This window comes from Carassius gibelio, chromosome B23, assembly GCF_023724105.1.
Source record: "Carassius gibelio isolate Cgi1373 ecotype wild population from Czech Republic chromosome B23, carGib1.2-hapl.c, whole genome shotgun sequence".
NCBI lineage: Eukaryota > Metazoa > Chordata > Actinopteri > Cypriniformes > Cyprinidae > Carassius > Carassius gibelio.
The window spans coordinates 14,933,372-14,947,549 of NC_068418.1; the positions used below are offsets into that span (position 1 = coordinate 14,933,372).

Consider the following 14,178-nt stretch of genomic DNA (forward strand, 5'->3'; position numbering starts at 1 on the left):
CAGGAGTTCATTGATTTATTGTTTTAGGATTCTGACACCTCTTTGTTTTTCATTTAGGTCTAACACATATTGAAGCCACAGTCAATGCTCTGGTTGATATCATCCACGGTTACAGCACCTGTGAGCTGGATTACATCAATGTGGCATCTAAAATTTACATGCAGATGCTGCTCTGCCCTGTACGTGTTCTATTGTGCTTCTTCTCCATAATCCATTCATTGAGATCAATTAATATTGCAATTCTTACATCTTTCTCATCTACAGGACATCTCCGTGAGCTTTGCTTGCAAACAGGCTCTGATCAGAGTTTTGAGACCCAGAAACAAACGCAGACATGTGACCTTGCCTTCTCCTCCGCGGTCCAACACGCCCATGGGTATGAGCCGTCACTTTCAGCTTTGTGACTTGTGAATCATACAAACACCTCACAACGAATCAGCCCCAAAAATAATGCATTGCTGTGCTTTCATATCCTAGGAGATAAAGATGATGACGATGATGATGATGCTGATGAGAAGATGCAGCCCTCCAACATGACGGGAGGGGAAAGCGGCAGGCAGGGGAGTCAAGAACAAAACGAGGTGGACCATGGAGACTTTGAGATGGTGGTGAGTTTGGCAACCGCTATGAGTCCAGCTGTTGGGGTTATAAGACTGTGATGTGTATGTAAGCAAATTAACATGTACTGAATAAATGATTAAAAATATATGTATATGTAAAGTTTTTGGACAATAATAATGATAATTTGTAAATTTTTCAATGTCATATAGTTACATAATAGTATACCACTTAATTAACAAAAAAATAATCACAAGTCACGGTGGGTTAAAGTTTTTTCAAATTCCAGAATGTGCACAATTAATCAGGAAGAAAACAACTTCAATCGACTAACTTTGCCCAAATGGTTACATCAAGTAAACTGAGAACACTAAAAAGTATAATTCATGCTTTTAATAGCCAGTCCCCAAAAAAGTCTCCAAATCATTTGTTTTGAACACTGTAATGAAGTATTTGAGATAGAGGTAGTTGCTTTAAAATAAGTCTTTTGTCTAAACTACTGTGTGTAAAGAAGGCGGTTGTTATGTAATCCTCTCCTCTCTGTGTTTGATCTGCAGTCTGAGTCTATGGTCCTGGAGACGGCTGAGAATGTGAACAATGGAAACCCCTCTCCTCTTGAAGCTTTGCTAGCAGGGGCGGAGGGCTTCCCACCCATGCTGGACATCCCTCCAGACGCTGATGATGAGACCATGGTGGAGCTGGCTATAGCTCTCAGTCTGCAACAAGATCGCCAAGGTCACCATTGAAACTTTGAAACATTTTATCATGAAATGGATATTTATAATATATTTAAAAATGTAGTTTTCTGCAGATCTTAAAGTTTTGCCATCACTAGAATTTTTTCTTTTAAACATATTAAAATGGGAATTGTTCTTTGTAATCATTTTATAATATTATTGTTTTACTGTATTCACCAAATCAATGTAGCCTTGTTGAACATTTAGAGACAAAAAAAAATAAAAACCTTAAAAATCGTAATCGTTCCAAACCTTTGACCGGTAGGGCATATGGTCATTCTTTGTCTAATGTGGATTGTATGTTGTGCCTGCAGGCAGCAGCAGCAGTGCTTTGGGCCTACAGAGTCTGGGTCTGTCTGGTCAGGCCCCAAGCTCCTCGTCCCTGGACGCAGGAACCCTTTCAGACACCACAGCATCAGGTAACTGCACCCATCTCTCCACATGACACTCTTTCAGTCAGGGTGGACAATCTGACAATTTTATATTGTGGTCTTGTAATAATATAAAAATAAAACTACATCAATGACTTCCTGCTAGAAGGCTGAGGTGGCTGGTCAATTTATGCCATATATCTGTATCTTGTGTCTTGAATTCGTCAGATTTTTTGTTTTGTTTTGATTTCAAATGGAGCGGAACATGAACAAGAAAAGTATATTTGAGGTTTCATGTGCGTGCCTAAATGGTTAAATATGCACAAAAAATATCTCAAGTATTTACATGAAGCCAGATCATTTTATTGTCGCAAGTGAACATAAACGGTTGGGAAAGAAATGCGACAGTATATTAGATCCATGCACTCAGTCTACTGAAATACCTGCTGCTGTCTCTGTTGTTACTGTTAATCAAACAAAGGAGAAAATCATTCAATGCTCTTGACTGAATAACTTTAGTAGCTTTAATAAAAATCAATTTAATTCATATAGTGAAGAATTTAGGTTTAACTTCGAATTTAGTGACCATTTTGATTGTTAAATGCAATACTGTGTTTTAAATTGTGCAAACTGACAAGTCCATAGGCTTGTTCTAGTCTGGATATTCTCAATAGTACTTCTCAAAATTGGGAAGCTTGTGATTCAGATCGTGATTGAGTTAAAAAAAATAAAACCAATTTGGTGATTATTTTTGGAAGATTGTCCAGCCCTGCTTACTGCATGCTCACCCAGCATTGCTCTTGTCATCCCTTCATGTCCCATTATTCCTTTCAATTACAATCATTTTCATAAATATGGCTGTTTTTCTATGTATATATTTGTGCGCACCTTTAGAAACCCCCCCTTAGCAAAGCCTGCTGTTTTTTTCCTGTAACAGCTCTGGTTATGCTTTCAGCCCCAGCCTCGGATGATGAGGGGAGCACAGCGGCCACAGACGGCTCCACGCTGCGCACCTCTCCCGCCGAGCACGGGGGCAGCGTGGGCTCTGAGAGCGGAGGCAGCGCCATCGACTCGGTTGCAGGAGAACACAATGGTAAAACTGAATTTTTACTGTTTGTCTGATGTTTTTGAATGTAAATTATTTTGAAGTGGACTGTTTTGGAAAGTTTCAGCAACTCAGAACGATGTGTGTGTTTCAGTGTCTGGCCGTAGCAGTGCTTATGGGGACACAACTGTTGAAGGACACCCTGCAGGGCCGGGCAGCGTGAGCTCCAGCACCGGAGCCATCAGCACCACCACGGCCCAGCATGAAGGAGACGGATCAGAGGGTGAAGGAGAGACAGAGGGCGACATCCACACCAGCAACAGGTCTGTCTACATGATGGAGCACTTGTCTCCTACTATAAACTGGAAAAAAAATGCCCTTTATGTACTGTCTCACTCCTTTCTCCAGGTTGCACATGGTGCGTTTGATGCTCTTAGAGCGTCTCTTGCAGCATCTGCCCCAGCTCCACACTGTAGGCGGAGTTCAGGCCATCCCCTACATGCAGGTCATCCTCATGCTGACCACAGATTTGGATGGAGAGGACGAGAAAGACAAGGGAGCATTGGATGACCTTCTGGCCCAGCTCATCGCAGAGCTCAGCATGCATAAGAAGGTGAGACTGCATTAAGAGAGAACATATTTCTAAATGCATTTTTTCTTATGTGGAAACAGAATATGGATTGTGTCGTTTTCCAGGATGTTTCAAAGAAGAATGAGCGCAGCTCCATAAACGAGGTGCACCTGGTCATCATGAGGCTCCTCAGTGTCTTTATGTCCCGCACCAAGTCTGGCTCCAAATCCTCCTCTGAGGTAACTCGCAGCTTCAGTCTGGTAATACAGTGCTCAAATGGCTTTCTTCTAAATGTTTAAATGTTATTTTCGGTCTACAAATCCTGAGAAATAAACTTGGTTCCAAACGATAAGATTTTCCCATCTCTCTATGCTCACAAAGTAGACAAACACAGTAAAATAGTAATATTGTGAAATTGTACAATTTAATAAGTTTCCTATTTGAATATATTTTAAAAGGGAATATATTCCTGTGGTTGCAAAGCTTTTCAGTTATCATTGTCACACAATCCTTTAGAAATCATTCTAATATGCTGATTTGCTGTTTGAGAAACATTTCTTATTGTTATTATCAATGATAAAACGGTTGTGGTGCTTAATATTTTAGTGAAAAGTAATGCTTTATAGGAACCTTCGGTTAATAGAACATTGGCAAAAAATGTAACATTAGTTTAATTTATCCTTGCTGAATAAAAGCATTAATTATTATTTTTTTTTTTTAAATGATACTTCCTTAACAGTGTTTTTTATTCTTTGAGAAATAAGATATTTTTAGGAAATGTATTATTGAAGTAAACTTTTAAGAAATGTAATAAGAGTGTTTATAATCTGACAATAAATTTACATTTGATAAAATGGTCAGAATTTAAAATGTCCCTGACACCACTGCCGTTTGATTGGAATTTGGCTCTTCTCCTATATATATATATATATATATATATATAGGAGACTATTCGCATACTCCATTTTTAGATTAGTCTTCCTGTCTTGAACATAAGCTCAAATTGACATTGTTTTACTTCAGGAAGTGTACATTTCTAATAATAAGAGCAGTGAATGTGAAAACTGTTAAATAACTCCGTTTCATCTCTGTTTTCTCGCCAGTCGTCTTCTCTCATCTCCAATGCAACAGCTACCGCTCTGCTCAGCATGGGAGCGATAGAATACTGCCTGCTTGTGCTCAAATCCCTGCTGGAGTTCTGGAAGACTCAGCAGGGCGAGGAGGAGCCCACAGCCACCAGTCAGCTCCTAAAACCCCACACTTCCTCCTCACCCCCAGACATGAGCCCCTTCTTCCTGCGTCAGTATGTCAAGGTACAGGCTGGGTCTTAAAAGTCTTGCTGTATATGTGTTGCATAAGAAAAATCATGATCTTTAGATTCTGGGTGTGTTTCTCAGGGCCATGCTGCTGATGTGTTTGAAGCATACTCTCAGCTTCTCACCGAGATGGTTCTCCGACTGCCATACCAGATCAAGAAAATTGCAGACGCCAACCCACGCATCCCACCGCCAATCTTCGATCACTCCTGGTTCTATTTCCTGTCAGAGGTAATGCACACACCTAATTCACGTTTGGCCTGTGCTGAAGAGTTTTCAGTGAATAATTTAGCATGAATTAACTTTCTTCAATCATCTTCCAGTATCTGATGATCCAGCAGACACCGTTTGTGAGGCGACAAGTGAGGAAGCTCCTGCTGTTCATCTGTGGCTCCAAAGAGAAGTACCGTCAACTCCGAGATCTCCACACGCTCGACTCCCACATGCGGGGCATCAAGAAGCTTCTGGAGGAGCAGGGAATCTTCCTGAGAGGAGGAATCGTGACTGTGACATCTGGCTCTGCTCTACAGTATGACACTCTCATTAGTCTGGTGAGTAAACAGGCTTGTGTGATGCCCTTTGAATTTTTAACTCTTCTTTGAGTTCGGATTAGCATGAACTTTCTTCCTCTTATACAGATGGAGCACCTTAAAGCATGTGCTGAAATAGCCACTCAGAGAACGATCAACTGGCAGAAGTTCTGCATGAAGGATGACTGTAAGTGTACAAGGCGTCCTAATTTTTACATTTGTGACCCTTGACAACAAAACCAAGTCATAGGTAGCATGGGTATATTTGTAGCAATAGCCAAAAATACATTGTATGGGTCAAAATAATAGATTTTTCTTTCATGTCAAAAATCAATATATTAAGTTAAGATCATGTTGCATGAAAATACTTTGTAAATTTCCTACCGTACATATATACATTTTGTAGCTTAATTTTTGACTAGTAATATGCATTGCTAAGAACTTAATTTGGATAACTCTGAAGGTGATTTTTTTTTTCAGTATTTAGATTTTTTATTTTATTTTTTTTATTTTTTGCACCCTCAGATTCTAGATTTTCAAATAGTTGGACAAATCTCGGACAAATATTTTTCCTATCCTACGAAACTATACATTAATGGAAAGCTTATTTATGTATGATGTATAATTCTCAACTTCCAAAAATGTACCCTTATGCCTGGTTTTGTTGTCCAGGGTCACATTTATGCATTTGGCAGATGTTTTTATCCAAGATGACTTGCATTTGCAGTTCTTGCTTTCCCTAGGAACAAACCCATGAGCTTGGCGTCACTAATCAGATTCTTTCACTCTATGTAGCGGTGTTGTACTTCCTGCTGCAAGTGAGTTTCCTGGTGGATGAGGGGGTTTCTCCGGTCCTGCTGCAGCTGCTCTCTTGTGCTTTATGTGGCAGTAAAGTCCTGGCGGCCGCCTCCTCTGGAGCTTCAGGTGGAGGTTCTGGAGGTTCATCTCAGCCCTCTCAGAGCAAATCCTCCAGCAAGAAGAGCAAGAAAGAGGACAAGGAAAAAGACAAAGAAGGTTTGCTGATCTTTGAGCAATACCCAACGATCATCAGGATTAATAATAATAATTTAAAAAAAAAAAACAGTTCCATGGCACTTCTCTCAATGTTCCTGTTGTGTTTTCTGCAGGAGATGGAGCTGGAAGTCAGGAAGATCAGCTGTGTACAGGTCTGGTCAGCCAGCTCAATAAATTTGCAGATAAGGAGACGCTTATTCAATTCTTGCGTTGCTTCCTGCTGGAGTCCAACTCTTCATCTGTGCGCTGGCAAGCCCACTGCCTCACGCTGCATATCTACAGGTACTTAGATACTACATGCAAGCATCTTCTCTAAACACACACTTTCATGTCCTGTGCTTTGAACTTGGTCCAGAAGTTCCATCATGTTCAATCAAATGAATATTTACCTTGCAGGAACTCAAACAAATCCCAGCAGGAGTTGCTGCTTGACCTGATGTGGGCCATTTGGCCAGAACTACCTGCTTATGGTCGTAAAGCAGCTCAGTTTGTGGACCTACTTGGATACTTCTCGCTTAAAACACCTCAGACGGAAAAGAAGGTAGTGATACTGGAATATGTGGTTTGGTATTAAATGACTGAGTAGAATATGATTTATAATTTATGGTCATACACTGCTGTTTAAAATTTGGGGGTCAGATTAGGAGAGGATTTATTAAAGAAATGTTTCTTGACATAGAAAATGTTTCATTTGAGCAGTGTAATGTGTCCTTGCCAAATGCAGGTATACATTTATTTCAAAAGAAAATGAAAACCTTACTAACCCCAAATTTCTGAGTGTTAGAGTAATAGGTTGGTAATTTTATAAGATTTAAAATGTTAGTGTGTGGGTTTTGCCTTGCAGCTAATGATGTGTTTCTTTGTTTTCCAGCTGAAGGAATACTCTCAGAAGGCTGTAGAAATTTTGAGGGCACAGAACCACATCCTGACCAATCATCCCAATTCAAATATATACAAGTAGGAGTTCCCAACATGCTCTCTTTGGACTGGGGTATTTTGGGTCATGGATGCGATAACATTCCCTAATAATCCCTTATCTTCTCAGCACTCTCTCTGGACTGGTGGAATTTGATGGCTTTTACCTGGAGAGTGATCCTTGCTTGGTGTGCAACAATCCCGAAGTGCCCTTCTCTGTGAGTGATGTTCATGACATGTTACTTTTAATGGATGTTTTATTTGCTATAGCCCAACATTTAGAACCATTTTATTCCCTGTGTTCCTAGAACATCAAACTCTCATCTATCAAAGTGGACACGCGTTACACCACCACTCAGCAAGTGGTGAAGCTGATTGGCAGCCACACTATCAGCAAAGTCACTGTAAAGATTGGCGATCTTAAGAGAACCAAGATGGTTCGCACCATCAACCTTTACTACAACAACAGGACCGTACAGGCCATTGTAGAGCTTAAGAACAAGTAAGCATGCCAATCAGATGCTTAAATATTTTTGGATCAATGTTTATAGACATTTGATGAATCATTGAGATAATTTGTGTTCACAGACCTGCTCGCTGGCACAAAGCTAAGAAGGTGCAGTTGACCCCTGGCCAAACTGAAGTGAAGATTGACCTCCCTCTCCCCATTGTGGCCTCCAACCTGATGATCGAATTCTCCGATTTCTATGAGAACTACCAGGCGTCTACAGAGACCCTGCAGTGTCCTCGTTGCAGCGCCTCTGTCCCTGCCAATCCAGGAGTCTGTGGCAACTGTGGAGAGAATGTGTATCAGTGCCACAAGTGCAGGTATGCATGGTTTGAATGTTGTACAAAGACCCAAGAAAACGGAGTGAAATCGAGATTCTAATTGTCCGTTTTGAATTTTCCAGATCCATTAATTACGACGAGAAGGACCCATTCTTGTGCAATGCCTGTGGTTTCTGTAAATATGCCCGCTTTGACTTCATGCTGTATGCAAAACCCTGCTGTGCTGTGGATCCTATAGAAAATGAGGAAGATAGGAAAAAGGTAGAGCAGGCATAAATATCAAATAAATGTCCATTTATGTGTATTGTGGAATGTAAAACAGGAATGTGTACAGCAACAAACTAGACACAAACAAGACCTGGTTAAGTTTGAAATAGTCTAAATGTATGAAGTCCACTTACATATGTTGATGTTTTATTGTGTGTCCAGGCTGTCACCAACATCAACACTCTACTTGACAAGGCTGACCGTGTTTACCACCAGCTCATGGGTCACCGGCCTCAGCTGGAGAGCCTGCTATCTAAAGTAAATGAGGCTGCACCTGAGAAACCACAGGTCAGTGTGTCAGCTTCTGCTTCAGACAGATCAATGACTTTTCTGTCTTGAATTACCCAAATGAGTTTTGGGCGTGTCGTTCATGTTTTCACGGCTCTTCACAGGATGATCCAGGAGCAGGCGCTGGTCTCGGTACCTCCACTGCCTGTGTCAATCGGTACATTCAGCAGCTGGCACAGGAATACAGTGGTGACTGCAGGACTTCATTCGATGAGCTCTCCAAAATCATCCAGGTTAGAGATGAATATTGCTGTTACTGTACCAGAAGGGTAGTGGAGAACAATAGCAGAGAATTTTCACAATTATAAGTGTCTTTTTAATAGCGTCGATAAGTATTTATTAATTATATAATAAGCTGTTTTTGTGTCTAGTGTTGATGATAATTTTACATTATAATTATAATGAAATAGTAATGTTTTAATCATTAAAATATGCTATTATTGATATTTTATTTTCCTAATATTAGTATTCTTTTATCATCAGTCTATCCTAAGGGTTGAACATTTTTACATTATGTAATTTATTTATGCAGCTAGTGATAATTGTATATAATTATAAATAATTTAATTATAAATGTGTGTTAAGTACAAGTAATAGGTGGTTAAACATTTTTAATATTTAACTAATTAAATCATAATTCAATAATTTTATTATAAAATGGTTATTGTAAACTGTTTTTATTACTCATTCAGAAAGTGCTTGCATCGCGTAAGGAGCTGCTGGAGTATGACCTGCAACAGCGGGAAGCTGCTACCAAATCATCCCGCACCTCCACCCAACCCACCTTCACGGCCAGTCAATATCGCGCCCTGTCTGTGCTGGGATGCGGGTACACGTCCTCCACCAAGTGCTATGGCTGTGCGTCCGCAGTCACGGGCCACTGCATCACTCTACTGCGTGCACTGGCAACCAACACTGCCATCAGGCAGATCCTGGTACTGCAGGGTCTCATCCGAGAACTGTTTGAGTACAACCTGCGCCGTGGCACTGGAGCCATGAGGGAGGAGGTCCGCCAGCTCGTCTGCTTGCTTACCAGGTATACACACACACACACACGTCCAAATCTCTGAAGAGACTAGCTAATACTGTTTTGTTTTACATGATGTTAAGTGCTTTTACGTCAATGTATTTTGCAGGGATCACCCAGAAGCCACACAGCAGATGAATGACCTCATTCTTGCCAAGGTGTCGGCTGCCCTTAAAGGTCACTGGGCCAACCCTGATCTGGTAACTGGTCTTTATTACATAGTAAAGATCACATGTAGCTACTGTTTTTGAAGCCAGTGGTAGATCTGTAGTACTTATTTGAGTACTATTATTTATTTGAGTTTTCTTCTAATTGTCGTCTCCTCTCATTTAGGTCAGTAGTTTGCAGTATGAGATGCTGCTTCTTACAGACTCCATTGCAAAGGAGGGAGGATGCTGGGAGCTCAGACTTCGCTGTGGTGAGTCCTGTGGTGGATTTCCAGAGCTAAAAGTCTGAACCTTTATTTTTCCTTAAAGGGGGGGTGAAATGCTCGTTTTCACTCAATATCCTGTTAATCTTGAGTACCTATAGAGTAGTACTGCATCCTTCATAACTCCAAAAAGTCTTTAGTTTTATTATATTCATAAGAGAAAGATAGTCTGTACCGATTTTTCCCGGAAAAACACGACCGGCTGGAGGCGTGACGTGTGGGCGGAGCTAAAGAATCACGAGCGCAAGTAGCATGTGGAAACTGTGATATTACCGTGAGGGGAAAAACCATCATCCAAAACAAACCATGGCTTACAGTCAGATTCAGCCATTCATTTATGATCCAGAATCAGACCCCGAGGCCGAAACTGAACGAGAGCAGCAGCAGCAACGACTCGCTCCGAGCGGGGCTCGAACCCGGGTCTCCGGTATGGGAGGGGACGCACTAACAAGGAGGCAGAGATATTTTAAGCAGTTTTACTCACCGCCTGCGGTTCCAACACATGATCGTGACCCTTTTTCGTTGGGATTGCATCTTTCTTAAGAAATAAACGATACGCAAATCTGTCGTCAAACTGGGCCTTGTTTGTAAAACAAGCATCTTCGAAATGAAGGGAACAAACAAAAACACTTGCACAACTCCGTTGATGCTCTGTAAAAATAAACTCCGTCCACTGGTCCCTTAATGCTGTTTCTCTTTTGGTAATCTGTGCAGGGTTGTCTTGCCCTGGCAACCAAAAACACACTCCTTTTGTGACTTTTCACGACGCTCTCGCTCTGATCAGGCTGTGCTCAGCCTCTCATTGTTCTGCTATACGGGAGCACGCGCTCTTCCGGCAGAAGTGCCCTCAGGACCCATATAAGGAAATTCCGCTCCATCTAACGTCACGCAGAGCCATACTCGAAAAAAACTTTCCGAAACTTGTGACAAACTGGAAGGAGTATTTTGGGAACAAAAATACTCCTTCAAACGTACAACTTAATTTTTGAAACTTTGTCCATGTTTAGCATGGGAATCCAACTCTTTAACAGTGTAAAAAACTCATAAGTATGCATGAAATAGCATTTCACCCCCCCTTTAAGCTGTCGATGCCAAGTCTGGAAAAACATAAATTGTTCTACATTGTAGAAACATATATTTTTTTTAATTCATCAAATCATATCCGTTATTGGCCAGTATTGGAGATGCTGTGATCAATTATGGATATGTATCAGTTTATCATATATCACATATTAAGTATATAAGTAATTATTAGTGCTGGGTACGGATTAATCGCATCAAAAAAAAAAAAAAATTGTGTACACTTATTATTGTGTCATGAATAATAAAAATGTTATCTGTAATGGCTAGAATTTTAATATTAGTGCTTCCTACTCAAGCTTCTCTGTTTATTTTCAGCCCTGAGTCTGTTCTTGATGGCGGTGAATATAAAGACCCCTGTGGTGGTGGAGAACATTACACTGATGTGCCTGAAGATCTTGCAGAAACTCATCAAACCTCCTTCCCCAACCAGCAAGAAAAACAAGGTTCAGCAGACTTGCAGTACTGATGAAGTTTTAATCGATACGTATCGATACACTTACCCTGACTTGTACTCTCTAACAGGATGCTGCTGTCGAATCCCTGACTACAATCAAACCTTACAACAACGAGATCCATGCACAGGCCCAGCTCTGGCTCAAAAAAGACCCCAAGGCCTCTTATGAAGCCTGGAAAAAGTGCCTTCCTGCTAGATGTAAATATCCAAACTCCGCATCAGCAGTGTTCTCCGTTATTTCCGTGAAACGGTTTACTTAATTTTGCTCTCTTGTCTATCGCAGGTCAGGAAACAGTCTCTAAACCTTTGAATAAGGCTGAGATTAGGAAGCAGTACCTGATGGAGAAGTACATATGGAAGTGGAAACAGTTCATGAGGTCCAGGTCAGAGGGCCTGTTCCCTCGTCTGCTCAAACTGGGTCATAACAACTGGCTGAGACAGGTATGTGCTCTCTCCAGAGTGTCTGATTATTTTCTGCTTTAAGGTGCTCTAATGTAATCTGACTCTTCTCGTAGGTGCTCTTCACCCCAGCCACCCAGGCAGCAAGACAGGCGGCTTGCACCATCATTGAAGCTCTAACAACAATCCCCAGCCGCAAACAGCAAGTTCTAGACCTTCTAACAAGGTATATTTGACTTGTATAACCCAATCCATTTTGGACCAGTTTTTTTCATATTAGGCTCAATCGAGCCAGATGTAGAAGTCATTTCCAAGTTCTGGTTGTTTGCTCTTCAGTTATCTGGATGAGCTGAGCATTGCAGGAGAGTGTGCTGCAGAGTACCTGGCTTTGTACCAGAAGCTCATCAAACCTGCTCACTGGAAGGTTTACCTGGCTGCCCGAGGTGTCCTACCATACATCGGCAACCTCATCAACAAGGTATCATCAAAAACTGTAGATACTATAGGGTAATATAGTGAGGATCTGTCATTTCCATTAACCTAAACTTGTGTGGTGTACTTCAGGAAATTGCTCATCTACTTGCCCTTGAAGAAGCCACCCTGAGCACAGACTTACAGCAGGGATACGCCCTCAAGAGCTTGACAGGTGAGTTCAAGCTTTTGTGTCTCATTCAAGTTCAAATGAAACCCAGAGAACTTCCTAAGAGCTTGTGGCTTGTTTTAACGGTTTCTTTCTTCTCTCACAGGCTTGCTGTCCTCATTCGTGGAGGTGGAGTCCATTAAGCGTCACTTTAAGAGTCGGTTGGTTGGCACTGTCCTTAACGGCTACCTGTGCTTAAGGAAGTTGTTGGTCCAGAGAACCAAACTAATCGATGAGACCCAAGACATGCTGCTGGAGATGTTGGAGGACATGACTACAGGTTCCAGCCTTCTCCTTCAGATCTTATTTGATGTTTTTGTGAGACCAAATCAGCTCAATGCTATATCTTCTCTTGTAGGGACGGAGTCTGAGACCAAAGCATTCATGGCTGTGTGCATCGAAACTGCAAAGCGGTACAACCTGGATGATTATCGCACGCCTGTCTTCATCTTCGAGAGGTTATGTAGCATCATTTATCCAGTAAGTAGACTTCAGCTCATTGAAATTTGCTTCTAATTTTTGGTGTAATGATTTTGGTCAAACTATTTTCAACCATCTTTGTGTACGAAGGAGGAGAATGAGGTGACCGAGTTCTTTGTTACGCTGGAGAAGGACCCACAGCAGGAGGACTTCCTGCAGGGCCGTATGCCAGGAAACCCATACAGCAGTAATGAGCCAGGCATCGGCCCTCTCATGAGAGACATCAAGAACAAAATCTGCCAGGATTGTGATCTTGTGGCACTACTGGAGGACGACAGTGGCATGGAGGTATGTAATCTGCCTCCTGTCCTAGGACCTTTTCAGATAAATCACTTGGCATTATTTGTATTTTTTAATTATTTTTAAACTTTAATAAAGAAAATTAATAAATTTTCACACTGAATGTTCAATGACATTTTTAAAAATTATAAATAAATCCCCATGGGGCTATTCACATCAGGCACAATTATTGGGGGCAAAGGATTTTTTTTTTTTTGCGTCGTGTCAATTTTTGTTTTTTCACCATTGCTCCATGATGAAACGGGCCATCCAATCAGGTTTGAGCTTAGATCACATGCTCGAAGCAGCTGATGTTGCACAAAAGGGTGAGAGTGGTGGGGTTGTTTCGAAAACCAGTGTAAACAAACACCGAAGAAGAGTTTTCCAAGAGAGAATCATTGGTATATAAGAACAGATTTATTTTCACGTTCTTAATATTTCTATTAATTCTCCACTAAATTGTGATGTGTAGAGCACTGTTTGTTTTCTGCCATGTTTGTGAGTGTCAGAGTCAGAGCGCATTCACTCTCTACCCAGCTAACACACGAAATAAGTTACGTATCTTTTTCTAGCGCCATCTAGGGTGTAGGCGTGAATTAGCTAAAGGTGATCAATCGTTTCATGCTCTGTGTGAATGCACGGTTCATCAGCGATTCGCCTCGCTTTTTTGTTTTCAGTGTGAAACGGTCTTAACTATGTCAAGTAGCGCAACCAGAAACATGCATGAATTAAAACAAGGTTTTTACTTGATTTAAAAATAAATAAATAAATAAAAATAAGATGTTTTCTTTGTTTTGGGCTCTCTTATCTGATCCTCTATTTAAATGTTATTTTTAATAAAGATGACTTTTCATTTTAGCTCCTTGTGAATAACAAGATCATCAGTTTGGATCTGTCTGTTGTTGAGGTCTACAAGAAGGTTTGGTGCCCCACCAACGAGGTAAGCTAATGAAGATAAGGAAAGTACTTTTATTTTTACATCAAC

General features: G+C 41.0%; 1 protein-coding gene across 15 annotated transcripts in view; it reads left to right on the top strand.

Moving 5' to 3' along the window:
* Positions 1-14,178, top strand: part of LOC128011145 (E3 ubiquitin-protein ligase UBR4) — a 47,656-nt gene that overhangs the window by 26,895 nt on the left and 6,583 nt on the right. For 8 of the 15 annotated variants that reach the window (XM_052593272.1, XM_052593278.1, XM_052593281.1 and 5 more), the window contains 36 exons: positions 58-179; positions 265-376; positions 478-608; positions 1,116-1,293; positions 1,610-1,714; positions 2,604-2,759; positions 2,866-3,034; positions 3,120-3,324; positions 3,408-3,521; positions 4,386-4,595; positions 4,680-4,829; positions 4,922-5,149; positions 5,237-5,315; positions 5,924-6,142; positions 6,256-6,424; positions 6,539-6,683; positions 7,014-7,099; positions 7,188-7,275; positions 7,366-7,559; positions 7,646-7,885; positions 7,969-8,107; positions 8,276-8,401; positions 8,506-8,634; positions 9,094-9,437; positions 9,538-9,628; positions 9,762-9,846; positions 11,257-11,384; positions 11,464-11,593; positions 11,679-11,836; positions 11,911-12,020; positions 12,131-12,272; positions 12,359-12,440; positions 12,541-12,714; positions 12,793-12,914; positions 13,005-13,202; positions 14,053-14,133. In XM_052593272.1, the coding sequence (XP_052449232.1) occupies positions 58-179; positions 265-376; positions 478-608; positions 1,116-1,293; positions 1,610-1,714; positions 2,604-2,759; positions 2,866-3,034; positions 3,120-3,324; positions 3,408-3,521; positions 4,386-4,595; positions 4,680-4,829; positions 4,922-5,149; positions 5,237-5,315; positions 5,924-6,142; positions 6,256-6,424; positions 6,539-6,683; positions 7,014-7,099; positions 7,188-7,275; positions 7,366-7,559; positions 7,646-7,885; positions 7,969-8,107; positions 8,276-8,401; positions 8,506-8,634; positions 9,094-9,437; positions 9,538-9,628; positions 9,762-9,846; positions 11,257-11,384; positions 11,464-11,593; positions 11,679-11,836; positions 11,911-12,020; positions 12,131-12,272; positions 12,359-12,440; positions 12,541-12,714; positions 12,793-12,914; positions 13,005-13,202; positions 14,053-14,133 (5,339 nt within the window). The remainder of the gene's footprint in view (positions 1-57; positions 180-264; positions 377-477; positions 609-1,115; positions 1,294-1,609; positions 1,715-2,603; positions 2,760-2,865; positions 3,035-3,119; positions 3,325-3,407; positions 3,522-4,385; positions 4,596-4,679; positions 4,830-4,921; positions 5,150-5,236; positions 5,316-5,923; positions 6,143-6,255; positions 6,425-6,538; positions 6,684-7,013; positions 7,100-7,187; positions 7,276-7,365; positions 7,560-7,645; positions 7,886-7,968; positions 8,108-8,275; positions 8,402-8,505; positions 8,635-9,093; positions 9,438-9,537; positions 9,629-9,761; positions 9,847-11,256; positions 11,385-11,463; positions 11,594-11,678; positions 11,837-11,910; positions 12,021-12,130; positions 12,273-12,358; positions 12,441-12,540; positions 12,715-12,792; positions 12,915-13,004; positions 13,203-14,052; positions 14,134-14,178) is intronic. The other 7 variants (XM_052593276.1, XM_052593282.1, XM_052593285.1 and 4 more) reach the window with 3 other exon arrangements.